Consider the following 26,541-nt stretch of genomic DNA (forward strand, 5'->3'; position numbering starts at 1 on the left):
GTCAGCCACCAATTGTGCAAGTTCTCCCACTTAAAAAGATGAGAGGCCTGTAATTCTCATCATAGGTACACGTCAACTATGACAGACAAAATGAGGAAAAAAAATCCAGAAAATCACATTGTAGGATTTTTAATGAATTTATTTGCAAATTATGGTGGAAAATAAGTGTTTGGTCAATAACAAAAGTTTCTCAATACTTTGTTATATACCCTTTGTTGGCAATGACACAGGTCAAACGTTTTCTGTAAGTCTTCACAAGGTTTTCACACACTGTTGCTGGTATTTTGGCCCATTCCTCCATGCAAATCTCCTCTAGAGCAGTGATGTTTTGGGGCTGTCGCTGGGCAACACGGACTTTCAACTCCCTCCAAAGATTTTCTATGGGGTTGAGATCTGTAGACTGGCTAGGCCACTCCAGGACCTTGAAATGCTTCTTACGAAGCCACTCCTTCGTTGCCCGGGCGGTGTGTTTGGGATCATTGTCATGCTGAAAGACCTAGCCACGTTTCATCTTCAATGCTCTTGCTGATGGAAGGAGGTTTTCACTCAAAATCTCACGATACATGACCCCATTAATTCTTTCCTTTACACGGATCAGTAGTCCTGGTCCCTTTGCAGAAAAACAGCCCCAAAGCATGATGTTTCCACCCCCATGCTTCACAGTAGGTATGGTGTTCTTTGGATGCAACACAGCATTCTTTGTCCTCCAAACACGACGAGTTGAGTTTTTACCAAAAGGTTCTATTTTGGTGTCATATGGTCAGATTAAATTCTCCCAATCCTCTTCTGGATCATCCAAATGCACTCTAGCAAACTTCAGACGGGCCTGGACATGTACTGGCTTAAGCAGGGGGACACGTCTGGCACTGCAGGATTTGAGTCCCTGGCGGCGTAGTGTGTTACTGATGGTAGGCTTTGTTACTTTGGTCCCAGCTCTCTGCAGGTCATTCACTAGGTCCCCCCGTGTGGTTCTGGGATTTTTGCTCACCGTTCTTGTGATCATTTTGACCCCACGGGGTGAGATCTTGCGTGGAGCCCCAGATCGAGGGAGATTATCAGTGGTCTTGTATGTCTTCCATTTCCTAATAATTGCTCCCACAGTTGATTTCTTCAAACCAAGCTGCTTACCTATTGCAGATTCAGTCTTCCCAGCCTGGTGCAGGTCTACAATTTTGTTTCTGGTGTCCTTTGACAGCTCTTTGGTCTTGGCCATAGTGGAGTTTGGAGTGTGACTGTTTGAGGTTGTGGACAGGTGTCTTTTATACTGATAACAAGTTCAAACAGGTGCCATTAATACAGGTAATGAGTGGAGGACAGAGGAGCCTCTTAAAGAATAAGTTACAGGTCTGTGAGAGCCAGAAATCTTGCTTGTTTGTAGGTGACCAAATACTTATTTTCCACCATAATTTGCAAATAAATTCATTAAAAATCCTACAATGTGATTTTCTGGAGAAAAAAATTCTCAATTTGTCTGTCATAGTTGACGTGTACCTATGATGAAAATTACAGGCCTCTCTCATCTTTTTAAGTGGGACAACTTGCACAATTGGTGGCTGACTAAATACTTTTTTTCCCCACTGTATATATATTTCTTAATTCCATTATTTTACTTTTAGATTTGTGAATTGTTAGATATTTCTCTATTGTTGGAGCAAGGAACACAAGCATTTTGCTACACCCGCAATAACATCTGCTAAATGGGATGTAGCTCAGTTGGTAGAGCATGGCGTTTGCAACACCAGGGTTGTGGGTTCGATTCCCACGGGGGGCCAGTATAAAATAATGTATGCACTCACTAACTGTAAGTCGCTCTGGATAAGAGCGTCTGCTAAATGACTAAAATGTAAATGTAAATATGTGTATGTGATCAATACATTTTGATTTGATGAAGAAGCCATTTCTCAGTATACTGACTCTGTGGACCAGGGCCATGATGAAGAAGCCATCTCTCAGTCTACTGACTCTGTGGACCAGGGCCATGATGAAGAAGCCATTTCTCAGTCGTTAGAACATGGCACTTGCAACGCCAGGATAGTGGGTTCGAATCCCGCTAGGGCCACCCATATGTAAAATGTGTGCAGCATGACTGTAAGTTGCTTTGGATAATGGCGTCTGCTAAATGGCGTGAATTATAATAATTATAATTAGATGTATTGTTATATCAATGGAATTGTGCTTAACAGACAGGTGGCAGAAAAGGGTGCTTTGACTGAGTTCTCCTCTTGCTTGTTTAATACAGTGGTTTACAGCGGGCTTACAAGGTAGTTTAATTACTAAATCAGCACATTGCAGTATCCAGTTAGTGCAATATTAGGCCTGATTGTGTGAGGAGGTTCTTCTCATGTGTAGGCCTTCCCTGCTGTGTTCTGTTTTCTCACTGCAAATGAATGTTCTCTCCACGCGTGCCTGCCTGTACCCTTCAGACAGCCGCTTAGCTCAAGGTGCTGATGTGTTGAGTGCAGATGGGGAGATGGCGAGAGTGCCGTCGGCACGTTGCATCTGATCTTTATCTTGTTGGCTAGGCCAGGGGGTGTGTTTCTGTTGATGGGCTGTGTAATTGTGTATGGCTAGGCCAGGGGGCGTGTTTCTGTTGATGGGCTGTGTAATTGTGTATTTGTAGTCTGCTAGAGACAAACTCCGTAGAAACTCTGCAAACACTCTGTCACACAGAACACCAGAGACGGCACCACACAGAAATGTCAGTACCTGTCAGAATTTGGAACTTAACGCAAGTGTGCGGTCCAGAGCCTTGCGGCCCATCATGGCGGTGCTGGCAGGTTGTTGTGTCCAGCCCTCCCTGACTGTTTTTATATACTCTTGGTTGTGGATGAACTTGATTACCCCAGTCAAGCATGCATGAAGAAAATACATGATTACCTTGCTGTTTCATGTTTAGTGTCCATAACGTTTTTTACATGGAGATCGCCGCTTAGTGAAGTTGTAATTTATCCTAATGTGTGATGTCATTCAACTCTGATGTAAGGATCAAGCCACTATTGAGCCCTGAGGCGTTGTCCTTGTATGTGTTGGCGACTTCCTTCTCTGACATATTTTCTCTTCTCTCTTCCTTCTACCCTTTCTCTCTCCTAGATGATGTGCGAGGTGATGCCCACCATCAGCGAGTCGGAGGGGCCTTCGGCCGGCCGGCGGGGGTCTGGCTCGCCTCTGCATTCAGACTCGGAGGGACACTTTGAGTCTCTGATGGTGTCCATGCTGGAGGAGCGCGACCGGCTGCTGGACACGCTGAGGGAGACCCAGGAGAACCTAGGCCTGACCCAGGGCAAGCTGCACGAGGTCAGCCACGAGAGGGACTCGCTGCAGAGGCAGCTTAACACCGCCCTGCCCCAGGTAAGAGACCTGAAGCTGGTGCTGCTAGTGATGCTGCTGAAGCTGATGCTAGTGAGGCTGCTGATGCTACTGATGATAGTGAAGCTGCTGAAGCTGATGCTACTGATGATAGTGACGCTGCTGAAGCTGATGCTACTGATGATAGTGAAGCTGCTGAAGCTGATGCTACTGATGATAGTGAAGCTGCTGAAGCTGATGCTACTGATGATAGTGAAGCTGCTGAAGCTGATGCTACTGATGATAGTGAAGCTGCTGAAGCTGATGCTACTGATGATAGTGAAGCTGCTGAAGCTGATGCTACTGATGATAGTGAAGCTGCTGAAGCTGATGCTACTGATGATAGTGACGCTGCTGATGCTGGCGGTCATGTACAGGATACACGGATTAGGTTTACACTGTTCTGTCTTGCCGAAGACTGAACCTCCACTCTCTCAACCAGTGTTTTTTATTTGTTATTTTAGAAATATGGTGAAATCACAATGATTTAAGGCCGGATATACCATTTAAATCATCTACACTACTGTGGTAAAAAGATAACTATTCTATCTTGCTTCAATGCTCTTCCCCACAGGCGGAGAGTGAAGCTACTGTATAAGCCCACAGTAGCTGCGTTTTGGAGGGTGTGTGGGTTTAGCTATGGGATGAAAGGCCTTTTCCCTCAGCAGATGGCCTTAGTGATTGAGACTCCGCAGGGACCCTGTAGTCACTCAACCAGCCAGTGTAAAACGCTTGAGTTTTAACCTTCTGTTGTCATCCTGGATGCCCTCCAAGGTTACACAAAGCCCTTGTCCGTCCGTCAGATTAGCGGCCGTTACTGTGCCACGCAGTGCTAGAATATGTGTGACGGGATTCATCCTCCTCTTCCCGCTGTAACGGCCGCTGATGACCTAAAACGAGTGCTGAAGATTGGTTTCTGAGTATGAACCAATGAGACCCATGTAGGGCATTGTATTCCTAATGGAAGTAGTCCTACAGACGGTGACATGTATGTAATCGCCAAGGTTTCTGCCATGGAGGAAAACACAACCGAGGTGTGGTTTTCAAATTATGCCCTAAAGCAGTTCAAAAGTGTTTCATATCAATTGCGTATCTGAACTGGTTCGGTCATGAACAGGAACCACCACAACCAGAGAATAATTCAGTTTGTGTACTGTATAGCTCTGGTAAATTCAAGAACGTCTGTGGTTTGGCTGCTGAGTACATTTGTCAAATGAAATTCCTTCCCTGAAGTGATCTTGGAATGGAAATGGGAGGATTCTCTGAAGCTGGAGACACTTATCTCCCTCACTAACTTTAAGCATCAGTTGTCAGAGCACCTTACCGATCACTGCACCTGTACACAGCCCATCTGTAATTAGCCCACCCAACTACCTCATCCCTATATTGTTATTTATTTTGCTCATTTGTACCCCAGTATCTCTATTTGCACATCATCTCTTGCACATCTATCATTCCAGTGTTAATACTAATTGTAATTATTTTGCACTATAGCCTATTTTATTGCCTTACCTCCATAACTTGCTACATTTGCACACACTGTATATATATTTTCTGTTGTATTTTTGACTTTATGTTTTGTTTTACCCCATATGTAACTCTGTGTTGTTGTTTTTATCGCACTGCTTTACTTTATCTTGGCCAGGTCGCAGTTGTAAATGAGAACTTGTTCTCCACTGGCTTACCTGGTTAAATAAACACACACACACACACACACTTTCTCTCCATTGAGCCTTGTACTCGTCTGGTCGGTCCGTCCGGCTGTCTCTGTGTGTATATATGATGGAGGCTCAGGTTTCAGGCCCTCTCGCAGGGCCCATCCTCATGGTTTTATGTTTTGAACCAGGCCCTGAGGGGATTGGGTGTCCTCTGTTAATAATGCATAAGGACCTGGAGTTCAATTAAACAAGCGGTTCTGGGCTCACCAGACGATGGGCGATGCTAATCCAGAAGATATCAGATACTTAACAGCTGGAGTTTAATTGAAATAAGCCTAACACACTAATGATATCCAGAAGAGGGAAAGAGTTGCTATCTAAGTGATATTATCCATAGCTGGACAATATGATGAGAATCTCATCAAAAGGTGTTGGTTTCCGGTACCTTGCCCAGTTTTATAACTTTTTCCTCATTTAATTTTAGCTCCTCTCTTTTTGGAGCTGTCGCCTGACTGCACACAGCGGAACACTTTTCATTGGGAGTGCATGCCTCGCTTTCCTGTTAAACCCTCTCACACCTTGGGCACCGGAGAGAAAGCAGGGTGTTTTAACCATTTGATCAGGGGGAGAAATGGATTGATGATGCCTTGAGTTGTCATTAGAATGGAGAACTCTAAAGAGATGCAATTATTTTGCTAATGGAATATGGGGGGGGGGGGGTTGGAACCTGGGGTTGCTGTTTCATTTGGCCGGACTCAGTGGCTGCATAACTGACTTACAAAGGGGGGCCTCTGGTGACGTGTGTGTGAGAGACAGGATGGTAGTCTCTGTCCCTCAGATTGATATTGCTGGGGTGCTAACCTATCTAACTCACGGTAATCCGGGGTAACAGGCCAAACATGCACTAATTACAGGTGCCTCCAATGCACTGTGTAGAGAGACAAACACACTGGTTCTGGAGGCAGACTGTGAGAGGGACCTCTCTCTGTCTGGTCTTGGGAAGCACTGGGTGGGTGGGGAGTGGCTTTACCTGGAAGTTATCAGCCTGCTTGCTAATAGGGACATACCTCTCCCTCAGATCTCCCCCTTTCCCCCACCTCCATAGAGTGCACCTCTCCCTCAGATCTCCCGCTTTCCCCCACCTCCATAGAGTGCACCTCTCCCTCAGATCTCCCGCTTTCCCCCACCTCCATAGAGTGCACCTCTCCCTCAGATCTCCCCCTTTCCCCCACCTCCATAGAGTGCACCTCTCCCTCAGATCTCCCGCTTTCCCCCACCTCCATAGAGTGCACCTCTCCCTCAGATCTCCCCCTTTCCCCCACCTCCATAGAGTGCACCTCTCCCTCAGATCTCCCCCTTTCCCCCACCTCCATAGAGTGCACCTCTCCCTCAGATCTCCCCCTTTCCCCCACCCCCATAGAGTGCACCTCTCCCTCAGATCTCCCCCTTTCCCCCACCTCCATAGAGTGCACCTCTCCCTCAGATCTCCCCCTTTCCCCCACCCCCATGTAGTGCACCTCTCCCTCAGATCTCCCCCTTTCCCCCACCCCCATAGAGTGCACCTCTCCCCCTTTCCCCCACCCCCATAGAGTGCACCTCTCCCTCAGATCTCCCCCTTTCCCCCACCCCCATAGAGTGCACCTCTCCCTCAGATCTCCCCCTTTCCCCCACCCCCATAGAGTGCACCTCTCCCTCAGATCTCCCCCTTTCCCCCACCTCCATAGAGTGCACCTCTCCCTCAGATCTCCCCCTTTCCCCCACCCCCATAGTGTGCACCTCTTGTGGAATGCACAAACATTCCAGGGCAGCATGCTCACACATCCACAGCCCCTTAACCCTGTCAGTTAGTAGTGAACCTCACTGTCAACCCTGTCAGTTAGTAATTAACTGTACTGTCAGCCCAGTCAGTCAGTAGTGAACTGTACTGTCAACCCTGTCAGTTAGTAATTAACTGTACTGTCAACCCAGTCAGTCAGTAGTGAACTGTACTGTCAACCCAGTCAGTCAGTAGTGAACTGTACTGTCAACCCATTCAGTCAGTCAGTAGTGAACTGTACTGTCAACCCAGTCAGTCAGTCAGTAGTGAACTGTACTGTCAACCCAGTCAGTCAGTCAGTAGTGAACTGTACTGTCAACCCAGTCAGTCAGTCAGTAGTGAACTGTACTGTCAACCCAGTCAGTCAGTCAGTAGTGAACTGTACTGTCAACCCAGTCAGTCAGTCAGTAGTGAACTGTACTGTCAACCCAGTCAGTCAGTCAGTAGTGAACTGTACTGTCAACCCAGTCAGTCAGTCAGTAGTGAACTGTACTGTCAACCCTGTCAGTTAGTAATTAACTGTACTGTCAACCCAGTCAGTCAGTAGTGAACTGTACTGTCAACCCAGTCAGTCAGTAGTGAACTGTGCTGTCAACCCAGTCACAGTAGTGAACTGTGCTGCCAACCCAGTCACAGTAGTGAACTGTGCTGTCAACCCAGTCACAGTAGTGAACTGTACTGTCAACCCAGTCAGTCAGTAGTGAACTGTACTGTCAACCCTGTCAGTTAGTAATTAACTGTACTGTCAACCCAGTCAGTCAGTAGTGAACTGTGCTGTCAACCCAGTCAGTCAGTAGTGAACTGTGCTGTCAACCCAGTCACAGTAGTGAACTGTACTGCCAACCCAGTCACAGTAGTGAACTGTACTGTCAACCCAGTCAGTCAGTAGTGAACTGTACTGTCAACCCAGTCAGTCAGTAGTGAACTGTACTGTCAACCCAGTCAGTCAGTAGTGAACTGTACTGTCACCCCAGTCAGTCATTAGTGAACTGTACTGTCAACCCAGTCAGTCAGTCAGTAGTGAACCGTACTGTCAACCCAGTCAGTCAGTCAGTAGTGAACTGTACTGTCAACCCAGTCAGTCAGTCAGTAGTGAACCGTACTGTCAACCCAGTCAGTCAGTCAGTAGTGAACTGTACTGTCAACCCAGTCAGTCAGTCAGTAGTGAACTGTACTGTCAACCCAGTCAGTCAGTCAGTAGTGAACTGTACTGTCAACCCAGTCAGTCAGTCAGTAGTGAACTGTACTGTCAACCCAGTCAGTCAGTCAGTAGTGAACTGTACTGTCAACCCAGTCAGTCAGTCAGTAGTGAACTGTACTGTCAACCCAGTCAGTCAGTCAGTAGTGAACTGTACTGTCAACCCAGTCAGTCAGTCAGTAGTGAACTGTACTGTCAACCCAGTCAGTCAGTCAGTAGTGAACTGTACTGTCAACCCAGTCAGTCAGTCAGTCAGTAGTGAACTGTACTGTCAACCCAGTCAGTCAGTCAGTCAGTAGTGAACTGTACTGTCAACCCAGTCAGTCAGTCAGTCAGTAGTGAACTGTACTGCCAACCCAGTCAGTCAGTCAGTCAGTAGTGAACTGTACTGCCAACCCAGTCAGTCAGTCAGTAGTGAACTGTACTGTCAACCCAGTCAGTCAGTCAGTCAGTAGTGAACTGTACTGTCAACCCAGTCAGTCAGTCAGTCAGTAGTGAACTGTACTGTCAACCCAGTCAGTCAGTCAGTAGTGAACTGTACTGTCAACCCAGTCAGTCAGTCAGTAGTGAACTGTACTGCCAACCCAGTCACAGTAGTGAACTGTACTGTCAACCCAGTCAGTCAGTAGTGAACTTTACTGTCAACCCAGTCAGTCAGTAGTGAACTGTACTGTCAACCCAGTCAGTCAGTAGTGAACTGTACTGTCAACCCAGTCAGTCAGTAGTGAACTGTACTGCCAACCCAGTCAGTCAGTAGTGAACTGTACTGTCAACCCAGTCAGTCAGTAGTGAACTGTACTGTCAACCCAGTCAGTCAGTAGTGAACTGTACTGCCAACCCAGTCACAGTAGTGAACTGTACTGCCAACCCAGTCAGTCAGTAGTGAACTGTACTGCCAACCCAGTCAGTCAGTAGTGAACTGTACTGTCAACCCAGCCAGTCAGTAGTGAACTGTACTGTCAACCCAGTCAGTCAGTAGTGAACTGTACTGTCAACCCAGCCAGTCAGTAGTGAACTGTACTGTCAACCCAGCCAGTCAGTAGTGAACTGTACTGCCAACCCAGTCAGTCAGTAGTGAACTGTACTGCCAACCCAGCCAGTCAGTAGTGAACTGTACTGCCAACCCAGTCAGTCAGTAGTGAACTGTACTGCCAACCCAGTCAGTCAGTAGTGAACTGTACTGCCAACCCAGTCAGTCAGTAGTGAACTGTACTGCCAACCCAGTCAGTCAGTAGTGAACTGTACTGTCAACCCAGTCAGTCAGTAGTGAACTGTACTGCCAACCCAGTCAGTCAGTAGTGAACTGTACTGCCAACCCAGTCAGTCAGTAGTGAACTGTACTGCTGTGTGGTGGTGCCACACTAGGTAGTCTGCATGTGTGAGGGATGTGCTTTCAGATGTGTTACTGTGCATAATGTGCTCACTAGTATGGAGCTCTATGTTGTATAGTGTGTGGGTGGGTGGTAACTGGTATGTCTCCCCCCTCTTTGACCAGGGTGTATTTGACCTGTTCTCCTCACGTTGTCCCAGTCAGACACAGCAGGCAGCACACTGCTCTCAAGATATATCCTCCCTTCACTGTCTTCTCCCCTTCACTGTCTTCTCCCTTCACTGTCTTCTCCCTTCACTGTCTTCTCCCCTTCACTGTCTTCTCCCTTCACTGTCTTCTCCCTTCACTGTCTTCTCCCCTTCACTGTCTTCTCCCCTTCACTGTCTTCTCCCCTTCACTGTCTTCTCCCCTTCACTGTCTTCTCCCCTTCACTGTCTTCTCCCCTTCACTGTCTTCTCCCCTTCACTGTCTTCTCCCCTTCACTGTCTTCTCCCCTTCACTGTCTTCTCCCCTTCACTGTCTTCTCCCCTTCACTGTCTTCTCTCTCTGTGGATGTGTGTAATTTCTGCCAGTTTATTTACAACTGCCGTTCTGTTTCACCTCATTGACCTGGATGGCCCATTCATTCACACGACCACACACACTCAGTCACACGACCAGTGCCATTAATATATATTTTTGATCCCTTCTGTTTTAGACTGCTGACACCGTGGTTCTGTTGTGTTCAGCCCCAGCAGTTTTAGTCTGTTATGCCCCATATGGTGGAATTGGGCTGATTGTGCCGTGTTGCGGTCAGAACCATCTGAGGCACAGTGTGGTTTTGTTGAAGTGGGGAACTTTCTTTTTCTGTGAACTCTCACGCTCTCTGTCTCTCTGTTTGTGTGTGTGTGTGTGTGTGTGTGTGTGTGTGTGTGTGGTGAATGAAATCTGTTGAGGCCTGCTGGTGTTTCTATGGCTCTACACAAGGGAGGAGGAGACAGAAGTTTAAAGAGAGGATGGAGTATGGGGGGGGGAGAAAGGCGGTGCTCTGCTGGATGGTGTACCACCACTCAAGTACAGAGATGGAGAGAGCGGAAGGAAGAAGAGTTGCCCCAGGCTGTCGCTTTTGTGACTTCAGTTTAGAGGAAGAGTGATAGTGTCTGGTTCTGAAAGAGAGAGAGAGAGAGAGAGAATCTGCGGGAGAGTGAGGGAAACGGACACCCAGGGAGAGAGAGGGGAAACAGACAGCCAGGGAGAGAGAGGGGAAACAGACACCCAGGGAGAGAGAGGGGAAACAGACAGCCAGGGAGAGAGAGGGGAAACAGACAGCCAGGGAGAGAGAGAGAGGGGGAAACAGACAGCCAGGGAGAGAGAGGGGAAACAGACAGCCAGGGAGAGAGAGGGGAAACAGACAGCCAGGGGGAGAGAGAGGGGGAAACAGACAGCCAGGGGGAGAGAGAGGGGGAAACAGACAGCCAGGGGGAGAGAGAGGGGGAAACAGACAGCCAGGTGGAGAGAGAGGGGGAAACAGACAGCCAGGGGGGGAGAGAGGGGAAACAGACAGCCAGGGGGAGAGAGAGGGGGAAACAGACAGCCAGGGGGAGAGAGAGGGGGAAACAGACAGCCAGGGAGAGAGAGAGAGGGGGAAACAGACAGCCAGGGGGAGAGAGAGGGGGAAACAGACAGCCAGGGGGAGAGAGAGGGGGAAACAGACAGCCAGGGGGGGAGAGAGGGGAAACAGACAGCCAGGGGGGGAAACAGACAGCCAGGGAGAGAGAGGGGGAAACAGACAGCCAGGGGGAGAGAGAGGGGAAACAGACAGCCAGGGGGAGAGAGAGGGGGAAACAGACAGCCAGGGGGAGAGAGAGGGGGAAACAGACAGCCAGGGGGAGAGAGAGGGGGAAACAGACAGCCAGGGGGAGAGAGAGGGGGAAACAGACAGCCAGGGAGAGAGAGAGGGGGAAACAGACAGCCAGGGGGAGAGAGAGGGGGAAACAGACAGCCAGGGAGAGAGAGAGGGGGAAACAGACAGCCAGGGGGAGAGAGAGGGGGAAACAGACAGCCAGGAGGAGAGAGAGGGGGAAACAGACAGCCAGGGGGGAGAGAGGGGAAACAGACAGCCAGGGGGGGAAACAGACAGCCAGGGAGAGAGAGGGGGAAACAGACAGCCAGGGGGAGAGAGAGGGGGAAACAGACACCCAGGGAGAGAGAGGGGGAAACAGACAGCCAGGGAGAGAGAGAGGGGGAAACAGACAGCCAGGGAGAGAGAGGGGAAACAGACAGCCAGGGAGAGAGAGAGGGGGAAACAGACAGCCAGGGAGAGAGAGGGGAAACAGACAGCCAGGGGGAGAGAGAGGGGGAAACAGACAGCCAGGGGGAGAGAGAGGGGGAAACAGACAGCCAGGGGGAGAGAGAGGGGAAACAGACAGCCAGGGGGAGAGAGAGGGGGAAACAGACAGCCAGGGGGAGAGAGAGGGGGAAACAGACAGCCAGGGGGGGAGAGAGGGGAAACAGACAGCCAGGGGGGGAGAGAGGGGAAACAGACAGCCAGGGGGAGAGAGAGGGGGAAACAGACAGCCAGGGGGAGAGAGAGGGGGAAACAGACAGCCAGGGAGAGAGAGAGAGGGGGAAACAGACAGCCAGGGGGAGAGAGAGGGGGAAACAGACAGCCAGGGGGGGAGAGAGGGGAAACAGACAGCCAGGGGGGGAAACAGACAGCCAGGGAGAGAGAGGGGGAAACAGACAGCCAGGGGGAGAGAGAGGGGGAAACAGACACCCAGGGAGAGAGAGGGGGAAACAGACAGCCAGGGGGAGAGAGAGGGGGAAACAGACACCCAGGGGGAGAGAGAGGGAAACAGACAGCCAGGGGGAGAGAGAGGGGAAACAGACACCCAGGGAGAGAGAGGGGGAAACAGACAGCCAGGGGGGGAGAGAGGGGAAACAGACAGCCAGGGGAGAGAGAGGGGAAACAGACAGCCAGGGGGAGAGAGAGGGGGAAACAGACAGCCAGGGGGAGAGAGGGGGAAACAGACACCCAGGGAGAGAGAGGGGAAACAGACACCCAGGGGGAGAGAGAGGGGAAACAGACACCCAGGGAGAGAGAGAGGGGGAAACAGACACCCAGGGGGAGAGAGAGGGGAAACAGACACCCAGGGAGAGAGAGGGGGGAAACAGACAGCCAGGGGGAGAGAGGGGAAACAGACACCCAGGGGGAGAGAGAGGGGAAACAGACACCCAGGGAGAGAGAGAGGGGGAAACAGACACCCAGGGGGAGAGAGAGGGGAAACAGACACCCAGGGAGAGAGATGGGGGAAACAGACAGCCAGGGGGAGAGAGGGGAAACAGACACCCAGGGGGAGAGAGAGGGGAAACAGACAGCCAGGGAGAGAGAGGGGAAACAGACACCCAGGGAGAGAGAGAGGGGAAACAGACACCCAGGGAGAGAGAGAGGGGGAAACAGACATCCAGGGAGAGAGAGAGGGGGAAACAGACACCCAGGGGGAGAGAGAGGGGAAACAGACACCCAGGGAGAGAGAGGGAAACAGACAGCCAGGGAGAGAGAGGGGGAAACAGACCCCCAGGGGGAGAGAGAGGGGAAACACACCCAGGGAGAGAGAGGGAAACAGACAGCCAGGGAGAGAGAGGGGGAAACAGACACCCAGGGGGAGAGAGAGGGGAAACAGACACCCAGGGAGAGAGAGGGAAACAGACAGCCAGGGAGAATGAAAGAAAGAGGGGTAACAGACAAGATGAAGAAAGAAACTAGAAAGATAAATGATCAGATGGAGAGAGAAACAGACCGATGAAGGCGGTGAGGTCTGACTGAAGGCGGTGAGGTCTGACTGAAGGCGGTGAGGTCTGAATGACGTTTCGGCACTGTGGCTGCTTTGTGTGGGTAGGGAAAGCAGGAGCCCTCTTCACGTGATGAGGCCAGAGGCAGGCAGGGACAGCTTACTGGTCTTGTGATGTGGGCCAGTAGAGTACTGTAGTAAAGCTCTTATTAAAAGATGGAGATTTAGTAAAGTCCCATATTCCCATACCAAACAGAGAGCAGTGAGTCGTTTCATAGCTCATTGTCTCTCTCTTCCCGTCTCTCTTGCTCTGTGTCCTTTTAACTCTTCCATCCTTTTTCTCCCTCGCCACCTCTTTCCTCTCCCTCTTTCCCTCGCCACCTCTTTCCTCTCCCTCTTTCCCTCGCCACCTCTTTCCTCTCCCTCTTTCCCTCCCCTACTCCTTTGCCTCACTCAACTCCAAATGTGATTTGTTTCCATGGCGTATTGTTTTAGAGTGCTTCTATAAAATATCTCTATTTTTCTCCTTGTGTGCCGCTGCCTAACTCGTTTTTTTTCTTCCCACATTCACTCTTTCTCTCTCCCTTTTTCGCTTTCCTTTCCACTCTTCAAAGTCCTTTTTTAGGGTTATTATGTTCCACAGCATCTTGTTTTAGCATCTTGTAGAGTTTCTTAAGTTGTTTAGGAATTAGAGAGATGTTGCAGTATTCTATTGATTGGTGTGAATAAATCCAGCCTCACTCGGTGTTCCATGGAAAACTCTGGAAAATGTGACAAGGGGAAAACTCAGTCCTTTTTTTCCGTTCACCGGTGGAAGTATGGAGTTGGTGGAGCGTAGCCAGGGTGACCGATAGCTCTTCTAGCCCGTGAGGGGACCCTGAGAGGGGCGAGTACAGTACCCCCAAAAAATCTACCCAAAGTTCCTGACGTGAGTTTTGTATATGGTTGTGTAGTCTTATGTTTTGGAAAATTTGTGACTGAAAGTTTGAGACTGAATTTCCCTGCATGGACTTTGAGACCCAGTGCCTGGCACCGGTTTCCTTATTTGTCCCTCCCATTCTGGGTTTGGCCACTCGTGGTCACGGTCTGGTCCGGTCTGGCAGGTTGGGTCTGGTCCCGTTTGGCAGGTTGGGTCAGGTCCCATTTGGCAGGTTGGGTCAGATCCGGTTTGGCAGGTTGGGTCAGGTCCCATTTGGCAGGTTGGGTCAGGTCCGTTTTGGCAGGTTGGGTCAGGTCCCATTTGGCAGGTTGGGTCAGGTCCCATTTGGCAGGTTGGGTCAGGTCCCGTTTGGCAGGTTGGGTCAGGTCCCATTTGGCAGGTTGGGTCAGGTCCCGTTTGGCAGGTTGGGTCAGGTCCCGTTTGGCAGGTTGGGTCTGGTCCGGTTTGGCAGGTTGGGTCAGGTCCGGTTTGGCAGGTTGGGTCTGGTCCCGTTTGGCAGGTTGGGTCTGGTCCGGTTTGGCAGGTTGGGTCAGGTCCGGTTTGGCAGGTTGGGTCAGGTCCCCTTTAGGACCCTGTGACTGTGAGACTGGCATGTTTGCTCCTGACTCAGTCCACAGGCTCTCTGTCAACATTGCACATTACTGCAATGCACTGTTTGCTGCCTGCCTAGCACAAAGCATCTCTATCACACAGGCCTATGAGGCAGCAGTAGTGTCCTTTAGGCAGCCCTCCCTCCCTGCCCTAACCCAGATTAAGGATCTGGGGTCTCTGCTAATCTCTGACATCAGATGGGCTCTGATCAGTGGAAATTAGAGTGGGCCCTTGCCCTCCAGATAGATCATCCACCGTTTCGAACTGGACTGAGTCAAGGACTAGTATGGGGGTTTAGCAATGGGTTGAACGAGACTCCTCTCCTCTGAAAGATAGCTCTCTACAGCTGAAACATAGCTCTCTGTAGCTGAAACATAGGTCTCTGTAGCTGAAACGTAGCTCTCTGTAGCTGAAACGTAGCTCTCTGTAGCTGAAACGTAGCTCTCTGTAGCTGAAACTTTGCACTCTGTAGCTGAAACGACAGGCTTTTTTTCTGAGACACGTCAGAACTTCAACTCACAGCCTGGGCCCATCTCTGTTTGCACTTTGTTTCTTTCCACTAATTAATTAAGTAAGTGTGTGTGTGTGAGTGTGTGTTGGCTGATGTAAAGCTCCTTAACCCGAGAGTGGCTTACCACAGTGCACAGTGTGGTGGCCTCAAGGCCCCTTGAAGCAGTGGAGCCGTCTAACCCAGGCATCACATCGCTGTAGCTATAATACTTAAAGGGCTAGATCAGTGGCTCTCAAACCTCTCCTCGGGGAACCCCCAGACGTTTCACAATTACATTTTAGTCATTTTAGCAGACGCTCTTATCCAGAGTGACTTACAGTTAGTGAGTGCATACATTTTTCATACTGGCCCCCCGTGGGAATCCAACTGAGCTACAATTGACATGTTACGGCTGGGGGTTCCTGAGGAAAGGTTTGAGAACCACTAATCTAGATCATCTCTTACAAACAGGGATGTGGAATGGCGTGTAGAATTAGTTCCAGTCCACCTTAAACCCACTATTCCACAAATAGACACAACGTATGAAAATACAACCCTGCCTGGGCATTGTACATACAGGGAGTTGCTCCACCAATGTTTTCCTCATCTCCCAGGATGCCAGACTCTGGCTAAGTACAAAAACATTGAAGGAGTGAAACTGAGATTGGAGAGAAATTGAGAGAGGGGAAAATCTGAGTGACTCGGAGAAAGGGGGAGAGGGGGAGAGAGGGAGAGGGGGGGAGAGAGAGTGGGAGAGGGGGGGAGAGAGAGGGGGGGAGAGGGGGAGAGAGTAGAGTGAGAGTGAGCAGAGTAGAGGCTGCCAGACCAGTGCTGCTGCAGCCTCTTACCAGATGGAACAGCAGAGTAAATACAGTGAGGGAAAAAAGTATTTGATCCCCTGCTGATTTTGTACATTTGCCCACTGACAAATAAATGATCAGTCTATAATGTTAATGGTAGGTTTATTTGAACAGTGAGAGACAGAATAACAACAACAAAAATCCAGAAAAACGCATGTCAAAAATGTTATAAATTGATTTGCATTTGAATGAGGGAAATAAGTATTTGACCCCCTCTCAATCAGAAAGATTTCTGGCTCCCAGGTGTCTTTTATACAGGTAACGAGCTGAGATTAGGAGCACACTCTTAAAGGGAGTGCTCCTAATCTCAGCTTGTTACCTGTATAAAAGACACCTGTCCACAGAAGCAATCAATCAGATTCCACCATGGCCAAGACCAAAGAGCTCTCCAAGAATGTCAGGGACAAGATTGTAGACCTACATAAGGCTGGAATGGGCTACAAGACCATCGCCAAGCAGCTTGGTGAGAAGGTGACAACAGTTGGTGTGATTTATTCGCAAATGGAAGAAACACAAAAGAACTGTCAATCTCCCTCGGCCTGGGGCTCCATGCAAGATCTCACCTCGTGGAGTTGCAATGATCTAGAGAACGGTGAAGAATCAGCCCAGAACTACACGGGAGGATCTTGTCAATGATCTCAAAGCAGCTGGGACCATAGTCACCAAGAAAACAATTGATAACACACTACGCCATGAAGGACTGAAATCATGCAGCGCCCGCAAGGTCCCCCTGCTCAAGAAAGCACATATACATGCCCGTCTGAAGTTTGCCAATGAACATCTGAAAGATTCAGAGGAGAACTGGGTGAAAGTGTTGTGGTCAGATGAGACCAAAATCGAGCTCTTTGGCATCAACTCAACTCGCCATGTTTGGAGGAGGAGGAATGCTGCCTATGACCCCAAGAACACCATCCCCACCATCAAACGTGGAGGTGGAAACATTATGCTTTGGGGGTGTTTTTCTGCTAAGGGGATAGGACAACTTCACCGCATCAAAGGGACGATGGACGGGGCCATGTGCCATCAAATCTTGGGTGAGAACCTCCTTCCCTCAGCCAGGGCATTGAAAATGGGTCGTGGATGGGTATTCCAGCATGACAATGACCCAAAACACACGGCCAAGGCAACAAAGGAGTGGCTCAAGAAGAAGCACATTAAGGTCCTGGAGTGGCCTAGCCAGTCTCCAGACCTTAATCCCATAGAAAATCTGTGGAGGGAGCTGAAGGTTCGAGTTGCCAAACGTCAGCCTCGAAACCTTAATGACTTGGAGAAGATCTGCAAAGAGCAGTGGGACAAAATCCCTCCTGAGATGTGTGCAAACCTGGTGGCCAACTACAAGAACCGTCTGACCTCTGTGATTGCCAACAAGGGTTTTGCCACCAAGTACCAAGTCATGTTTTGCAGAGGGGTCAAATACTTATTTCCCTCATTTAAAATGCAAATCAATTTATAACATTTTTGACATGCGTTGTTCTGGATTTTTTTGTTATTCTGTCTCTCACTGTTCAAATAAACCTACAATTAAAATTATAGACTGATAATTTCTTTGTCAGTGGGCAAACGTACAAAATCACTTAAGTAGATGCTGCAGCCTCTTACCAGATGTAACAGCAGAGTAAATAGCAGAGTAAGGAGATGCTACATGACATAGGCCACGCTCCAGCTCAACACACTCTTCAGCCAAGTGCCCTCGCTCTTACAATGTGCACTTCTCAAGTGCCCTAGTGTTCTCAAATCCGGAAGCCCCATTGTCTGGGGTACTTTGGCTCTTGACCCGCAAATGCCTGGAGTTGTGTGGTTTAGGGGAAACGGTTCAGTGGCTTCAGATTGCAGAGTGCAGTTGGGAGCATGGTATCAAAACCATTGGCATTACATTGTATTCTATATGTGCACTTGTTTTAAAAAAGTGCCCTACCATCCTAAGTGTTCGTTAAAGACATGCTCCAGAACTTTGGCGACTACTAAGTATTTTTTGAATCTCCCGCTTTGGGCTGGATGTGTCAATGTGTGTAGTAAATGCAGAATTACTGTCTCACCTCCATTAGCCATGAAATCCCTCGTTTGAAAGCGACTGTCTTTCTGGAAGCTTTGCTGCGCCATTTTCCCTTACATTTTCCCCCACGTGGGCCCAGCCCCCCTAGCAATTCCAGTTCAACCAATGTGACTCACCCATTTGTGCCATGAACCCTTGGTAGAGGGCTCACCAGCTGACAGACGAGACGACCAGCGGTAACCTCATACCCCTCTCTGTTACCGACTGTACATCTGCACAGCGGACACAGAGACGGAGAGGGCGAGAGGATACTCCCATTCATTCAAATGGATGTATGCACGCGCTCCGCTCTACATATTTAATAGAGAAGGGGTGTGTGTGTGTGTGTGTGTGTGTGTGTGTGTGTACACGCTACTCCAGAGCCAGTACTGTTCTTCCTTCAGACAAGCATGCGTCAAAAGTTTGTCTATTTGCACAATGTGCAAACGTATCAAAAATGACATTCGGTAGCTACTCTCTCTCTCTCTCACGGAGTGTACAAAAGCATTAGGAACACCTGCTCTTTCCTAGCCATAGACGGACCAGGTGAATCCAGATGAAAGACATGATCCCTTATTGATGTCACCTGTTAAATCCACTTCAGTGTAGATGAAGGGGAGGAGACATGTTAGAGAAGGATTTTTAAATCTTGAGTCATGGATTGTGTATGTGTGCCGTTCAGAGGGTGAAGTGGCAAGAATAAAGATTTCAGATTTAAAACAACCCTGTAAAACAGGTTTCACTGCACCTATCTGGTGTATGTGACAATAAATATATATTTATTGTATTTCTCTCTCGCTCTCTTTCTTCCCTCCTTCCCAGTCAGTCAGTCAGTGTGAGTCATAGGCTGTCGTTGGGGTGTAAACATCTAAGTGATGTAAAGTGAGTTTACCTGCGTGTGTTTAAACAAACAAGGCTGTGCCACGCCACCTGTCTCTGGCTGACGCATCAGACACGGACCAATATGGCGGTGTGAGTTTTCCATGACTCTACTGTCCACACTGTTTGGGTTTACACAGGCCTGCTAAGGGGACTGTTCTGTTTGGGTTTACACGGGCCTGCTAAGGGGACTGTTCTGTTTGGGTTTACACGGGCCCGCTAAGGGGACTGTTCTGTTTGGGTTTACACAGGCCTGCTAAGGGGACTGTTCTGTTTGGGTTTACACAGGCCTGCTAAGGGGACTGTTCTGTTTGGGTTTACACAGGCCTGCTAAGGGGACTGTTCTGTTTGGGTTTACACAGGCCTGCTAAGGGGACTGTTCTGTTTGGGTTTACACAGGCCTGCTAAGGGGACTGTTCTGTTTTGGTTTACACAGGCCTGCTAAGGGGACTGTTCTGTTTGGGTTTACACAGGCCTGCTAAGGGGACTGTTCTGTTTTCACTCATGTCCTTGTAATCGCTCTCTGAAGTGTTACTCTCTCTGTCATACTGGAGGGAGGGAGGGAGCTGTCATACTGGAATAAGGGAGGGAGCTGTCATATTGGTATAGAGCACTTGGCAAGTAATCGAAAGGTCGCTAGTTCGAATCCCCAGTCAGTTGATGTGCAAGGCACTTCATCCTAATGGCTCCAGGGTCTCCGTTGATAATGGTAGACTCTGGCCGTGACCCCACTCTCCGAGGGTGTCTCAGGGGGAGTTAGGATATGCAGGCAGGCAGAGCCACCCTACACAAAGACATGCACACACCACACACACACACACACACTCGGGGCAGATAGGTTCTCCCACTCTTTCCCTCACACACACACCACACACACACACTCTCATCATATTCTAGGAAGCCGTGCTGACAGGCGTAAGAAAGAGAATCTTCACTGATATTCTCTCTTCCCCCGAAGCGCTAGGCCAGAAATGAAAAGGTGCATTCAGCTGTGCTGTTGTCACGCTCTGCGCTCAGGCCTCTTAGTGCTGCAGTGATGGATGGACGTTGGGCAGACAGACACGCTGCTTAGGAAAACAGACATGCTGCTTATCAGTTCAGCCCACATTAGGCCGTTACCACAGGGCCTTAGCCTAGATCCACCGGTGTGCTGAACATTAAAGCATGTCTGACCAAAGCTTTTTGCCTTTGGTGATGTAGAAAAGAGAGAAGCTTGCCTTGGTGTCCAGTTTGGTCACATGTCTTTAGTACGAAGGGGAGAGAGACCACTTATGACAACTGACACACAAGGGGCACCACAGGGGCACCACAGAGCAGTAAAAGAAAGCAACACACAGAGATTGGAAGAAAAAAAAAATCTGCATAGTATGTGAAATTTTGAAAATGTAGTGTTTTTTTGTTGTTGTTTTTTTATGCCAGGATTTCGTACTCAATTTGTCTTTTCATCTAGTATGATTTGCTGCGCGCTATTGAGCAAGAGAATCTTGTTTCGAGACCCACGTGTTTGACGACAACTGATAATCAGCTGATAATAAGAGAAGGGGAGGCTCTGTTGCAAAATGAACTAATGGAACAAGGAAGTTGCACGTTTGATGACACATTTCTTAGCAGTGATGGGGTTAACAGAAGTAACACGTAATGTAACCAGAACTGGCGGCTTGAGAGAGAGATTTTGAATGAAAAGCTAGGAAATCTGTACATTTTAGTCATTTAGCAGACAGAATAACTACAAAAAAGAGAGACAGAATAACTACAAAATAATCCAGAAAAACGCATGTCAAAAATGTTATAAATTGATTTGCATTTTAATGAGGGAAATAAGTATTTGACCCCCTCTCAATCAGAATGATTTCTGGCTCCCAGGTGTCTTTTTATACAGGTAACGAGCTGAGATTAGGAGCACACTCTTAAAGGGAGTGCTCCTAATCTCAGCTTGTTACCGGTTTAAAAGACACCTGTCCCCAGAAGCAATCAATCAATCAGATTCCAAACTCTCCACCATGGCCAAGACCAAAGAGCTCTCCAAGGATGTCAGGGACAAGATTGTAGACCTACACAAGGCTGGAATGGGCTACAAGACCATCGCCAAGCAGCTTGGTGAGAAGGTGACAACAGTTGGTGTGATTATTCGCAAATGGAAAAAACACAAAAGCACTGTCAATCTCCCTCGGCCTGGGGCTCCATGCAAAATCTCACCTCGTGGAGTTGCAATGATCATGAGAACGGTGAGGAATCAGCCCAGAACTACACGGGAGGATCTTGTCAATCTTGTCAAGGCAGCTGGGACCATAGTCACCAAGAAAACATTTGGTAACACACAGGCCCATCTGAAGTTTGCCAATGAACATCTGAATGATTCAGAGGAGAACTGGGTGAAAGTGTTGTTGTCAGATGAGACCAGAATCGAGCTCTTTGGCATCAACTCAACTCGCCGTGTTTGGAGGAGGAGGAGGAATGCTGCCTATGACCCCAAGAACACCATCCCCACCGTCAAACATGGAGGTGGAAACATTATGCTTTGGGGGTGTTTTTCTGCTAAGGGGACAGGACAACTTCACCGCATCAAAGGGACAATGGAATGTACCGTCAAATCTTGGGTGAGAACCTCCTTCCCTCAGCCAGGGCATTGAAAATGGGTCGTGGATGAGTATTCCAGCATGACAATGACCCAAAACACACGGCCAAGGCAACAAAGGAGTGGCTCAAGAAGAAGCACATTAAGGTCCTGGAGTGGCCTAGCCAGTCTCTAGACCTTAATCCCATAGAAAATCTGTGGAGGGAGCTGAAGGTTCGAGTTGCCAAACGTCAGGCTCGAAACCTTAATGACTTGGAGAAGATCTGCAAAGAGGAGTGGGACAGAATCCCTCCTGAGATGTGTGCAAACCTGGTGGCCAACTACAAGAACCGTCTGACCTCTGTGATTGCCAACAAGGGTTTTGCCACCAAGTACTAAGTCATGTTTTGCAGAGGGGTAAAATACTTATTTCCCTCATTAAAATGCAAATCAATTTATAACATTTTTGACATGCGTTTTTCTGGATTTTTTTGTTGTTATTCTGTCTCTCACTGTTCAAATAAACCTACCATACAAAATCATCAGGGGATCCAATACTTTTTTCCCTCACTGTATGCCCATATGATAGTGCAGCACATGTAGAGTATCACAGGAAAGCAGCTCCACAGATGAAAGGAGAAACTAGTGATCCAACCTGAGTTACTAAGCAACCTATCTTTGGCAGAACACCCGGCTCCCTCCGACAGGCAAACCTGAGTTACTAAGCAACCTATCTTTGGCAGAACACCCGCGGCTCCCTCCGACAGGCAAACCTGAGTTACTAAGCAACCTATCTTTGGCAGAACACCCGCGGCTCCCTCCGACAGGCAAACCTGAGTTACTAAGCAACCTATCTTTGGCAGAACACCCGGCTCCCTCCGACAGGCAAACCTGAGTTACTAAGCAACCTATCTTTGGCAGAACACCCGGCTCCCTCCGACAGGCAAACCTGAGTTACTAAGCAACCTATCTTTGGCAGAACACCCGGCTCCCTCCGACAGGCAAACCTGAGTTACTAAGCAACCTATCTTTGGCAGAACACCCGGCTCCCTCCGACAGGCAAACCTGAGTTACTAAGCAACCTATCTTTGGCAGAACACCCGGCTCCCTCCGACAGGCAAAAAGGTTTCGCTAATTATTTTCCATGAAAATAACGCAAGGTAATAAAACGCATTACTTTCCAAAGTAATATTGAAAAGTTTTGCGTTACTTTTGTTAAATGTACCGAGTAATATGTAATAAATTAGTTTCGAAGTAACTAACCCCAACACTTATTCTCAGTATGGGTGAGCCTAGTATGTTAATATTTGTTGCTAACTGCATACATTTCTACTAAACGGTAGGTTCTAAATAGTGTGTAGTACGATTAGTACACAGTATGCAGTTTTGGTTAGTAGTAGGCAAGACAGATTTCAGACACGGACGATGATGAGGAGAGACTAAGGGAGAGCCAGATTGAGAGCGTGGGTAGATGGAAGGAAAGGAGAGAGAGAGAGTATACAGGGCAAGCTGTGCTAAAGTAGCCAGACAGGGCAGGCTGTGCTAAAGTAGCCAGGCAGGGCAGGCTGTGCTAAAGTAGCCAGACAGGGCAGGCTGTGCTAAAGTAGCCAGACAGGGCAGGCTGTGCTAAAGTAGCCAGACAGGGCAGGCTGTGCTAAAGTAGCCAGACAGGGCAGGCTGTGCTAAAGTAGCCAGACAGGGCAGGCTGTGCTAAAGTAGCCAGACAGGGCAGGCTGTACTAAAGTAGCCAGACAGGGCAGGCTGTGCTAAAGTAGCCAGACAGGGCAGGCTGTGCTAAAGTAGCCAGACAGGGCAGGCTGTGCTAAAGTAGCCAGACAGGGCAGGCTGTGCTAAAGTAGCCAGACAGGGCAGGCTGTGCTAAAGTAGCCAGACAGGGCAGGCTGTGCTAAAGTAGCAAGACAGGGCAGGGCCTCTCTCTCTCTCTGGCGGCTGGTTATATCTCAGACTCTGCTCTGGAATTCAGGAATCCAACATTCTCCCCACATAATAACCCCTTTCCCCACTTCCTCCCTCAATGGCTAAAGGACGGGCACTTACGCATGGTCAGGCCAATCAAAAACTCCCATGGTCTCTAGGGTGGAATCGGTGCCAGTCTCCAAAGTAGATCAATACATAAGAGACGGAATGAAAAAAGCTTCCTCAAGCGGTGGAGATGGTGACTGAAAAGTGTGTGTGTGACTGAAAAGTGTGTGTGTGACTGAAAAGTGTGTGAGTGTTTGCGTGAGTGTGTGCTCAAAGAAGGCCTGTAAACTCAGGGAGCCTGTCCCCCCAGGGCCAAACATCAGGATGGTACAGTCTGTAGGCCCAACCATGCATGGAATCTGTTAAGGGCTGGGGGGGGGGGGGGGTTAGTGTACTGTGTGTGGTTAGTGGACTGTGTATGTGTGGTTAGTGGACTGTGTATGTGTGGTTAGTGGACTGTGTATGTGTGGTTAGTGGACTGTGTATGTGTGGTTAGTGGACTGTGTATGTGTGGTTAGTGGACTGTGTATGTGTGGTTAGTGGACTGTGTATGTGTGGTTAGTGGACTGTGTATGTGTGGTTAGTGGACTGTGTATGTGTGGTTAGTGGACTGTGTATGTGTGGTTAGTGGACTGTGTATGTGTGGTTAGTGGACTGTGTATGTGTGGTTAGTGGACTGTGTATGTGTGTATGTGTGGTTAGTGGACTGTGTGTGTGTGGTTAGTGGACTGTGTATGTGTGGTTAGTGGACTGTGTGTGTGTGGTTAGTGGACTGTGTGTGTGTGGTTAGTGGACTGTGTATGTGTGTGGTAGGGGGGAAGAGTCTCTAGTTGGGAAACTGCATGTAACCTTAATGCATTGTGGCTGTTGATTGAATATGATGGATGGAAGACTGGAGGGAGAATTTGGAATATGAAGGCAAAGATAAATTGTTTCTAGCCCCATCTTCATCTCTCCTCCTCTCCTCTCCCCTCCTCTCTTGTCCTCTCTCTCCTCTCTCTCCTCTCGTGTCCTCTCTTGTCCTCTCTTGTCCTCTCTTGTCCTCTCTTGTCCTCTCTTGTCCTCTCTTGTCCTCTCTTCTCCTCTCTTGTCCTCTCTCTCCTCTCTTGTCCTCTCTCCTCTCTTGTCCTCTCTCTCCTCTCTTGTCCTCTCTCTCCTCTCTTGTCCCCTCTCCTCTCTTGTCCTCTCTCCTCTCTCTCCTCTCTTGTCCTCTCTCGTCCTCTCTTGTCCTCTCTCGTCCTCTCTTGTCCTCTCTCTCCTCTCTTGTCCTCTCTCTCCTCTCTTGTCCTCTCTCTCCTCTCTTGTCCTCTCTTGTCCTCTCTCTCCTCTCTTGTTCTCTCTTGTCCTCTCTCCTCTCTTGTCCTCTCTCTCCTCTCTTGTCCTCTCTCTCCTCTCTTATCCTCTCTCTCCTCTCTTGTCCTCTCTCTCCTCTCTTGTCCTCTCTCTCCTCTCTTGTCCTCTCTCTCCTCTCTTGTCCTCTCTTGTCCTCTCTCTCCTCTTTTGTCCGCTCTTGTCCTCTCTCCTCTCTTGTCCTCTCTCCTCTCTTGTCCTCTCTCTCCTCTCTTGTCCTCTCTCTCCTCTCTTGTCCTCTCTCTCCTTACTTGTCCTCTCTCCTCTATCCTCTCTTGTCCTCTCTCTCCTCTCTTGTCCTCTCTCTCCTCTCTTGTCCTCTCTTGTCCTCTCTCTCTCCTCTTGTCCTCTCTCTCCTCTTGTCCTCTCTCTCCTCTCTTGTCCTCTCTCTCAGGAAGTGTGTAGTTTCCCTACCTGTTTACCAACATGGAAACGTATTATGAATGTGTGCAGCCTATGGGCCCTGGTCAAAAGTAGTGCACTATATAGGGAATAGGGTGCCAATTCAGATGCAGCTTGTTACTCTGTTAAGCGGTGAGAAGATTTTCCATAACAACAGTTCAAACTTTATGAAAGTCTTAAAAGGGGGTATGTGTAAAGCACTTTGATTTGATTGAACCTGCAGTTCTAACGTTGTGTTTCTGTGATGTTGTGCAGGAGTTTGCTGCGCTGACCAAGGAGGTGAATGTGTGTCGGGAGCATTTGATGGAGAGAGAGGAGGAGATTGCTGAGCTCAAGGCTGAGAGGAACAACACACGGGTCAGTGACATGTGACACGCACACTCACAAACACACAAACCCCTCAGCTGCACATCTCTGGGAAGTTCCCTGCCAGTCCCCTGCCAGTCCCTAGCATAGTCCATTAACAGTGTCAAACCCCCACTGGTTTGACCTGTGGGAGTTCGTGTGTGTGAGTTTTTGAGAGGATCCCTCCTGCTCTCTGTTCTGAGGATTAGGTCACTCCCCTAATGAGTGGTTGTATGAGGGGTAGAGGGGGGAAGAGAGGATATGAGGGAGAGAAGAGGGGAAATGAGGGAGAGAAGAGGGGATATGAGGGGTAGAGGGAGAGAAGAGGGGATATGAGGGGTAGAGGGAGAGAAGAGGGGATATGAGGGGTAGAGGGAGAGAAGAGGGGATATGAGGGGTAGAGGGAGAGAAGGGGGGATATGAGGGGTAGAGGGAGAGAAGAGGGGATATGAGGGGTAGAGGGAGAGAAGAGGGGATATGAGGGGTAGAGGGAGAGAAGAGGGGATATGAGGGGTAGAGGGAGAGAAGAGGGGATATGAGGGGTAGAGGGAGAGAAGAGGGGATATGAGGGAGAGAAGAGGGGATATGAGGGGTAGAGGGAGAGAAGAGGGGATGTGAGGGGTAGAGGGAGAGAAGAGGGGATATGAGGGGTAGAGGGAGAGAAGGGGGATATGAGGGGTAGAGGGAGAGAAGGGGGGATATGAGGGGTAGAGGGAGAGAAGAGGGGATATGAGGGGTAGAGGGAGAGAAGAGGGGATATGAGGGGTAGAGGGAGAGAAGAGGGGATATGAGGGGTAGAGGGAGAGAAGAGGGGATATGAGGGAGAGAAGAGGGGATATGAGGGGTAGAGGGAGAGAAGAGGGGATATGAGGGAGAGAAGAGGGGATATGAGGGGTAGAGGGAGAGAAGAGGGGATATGAGGGGTAGAGGGAGAGAAGAGGGGATATGAGGGGTAGAGGGAGAGAAGAGGGGATATGAGGAGGGATTAAGGGATAAGT

General features: G+C 49.1%; 1 protein-coding gene across 1 annotated transcript in view; it reads left to right on the plus strand.

The window, feature by feature from the left end:
- The window catches only part of LOC311119707 (liprin-alpha-1-like), a 69,712-nt gene that overhangs the window by 3,144 nt on the left and 40,027 nt on the right, over positions 1-26,541 (plus strand). The window contains exons 2-3 of the mRNA XM_084194371.1: positions 3,091-3,348; positions 25,454-25,555. Coding sequence (XP_084050497.1) covers positions 3,091-3,348; positions 25,454-25,555 — 360 coding nt within the window. The remainder of the gene's footprint in view (positions 1-3,090; positions 3,349-25,453; positions 25,556-26,541) is intronic.

This window comes from Coregonus lavaretus (genome assembly GCF_964263955.1).
Source record: "Coregonus lavaretus genome assembly, contig: HAP1_SCAFFOLD_290, whole genome shotgun sequence".
In the NCBI taxonomy this organism is placed as follows: domain Eukaryota; kingdom Metazoa; phylum Chordata; class Actinopteri; order Salmoniformes; family Salmonidae; genus Coregonus; species Coregonus lavaretus.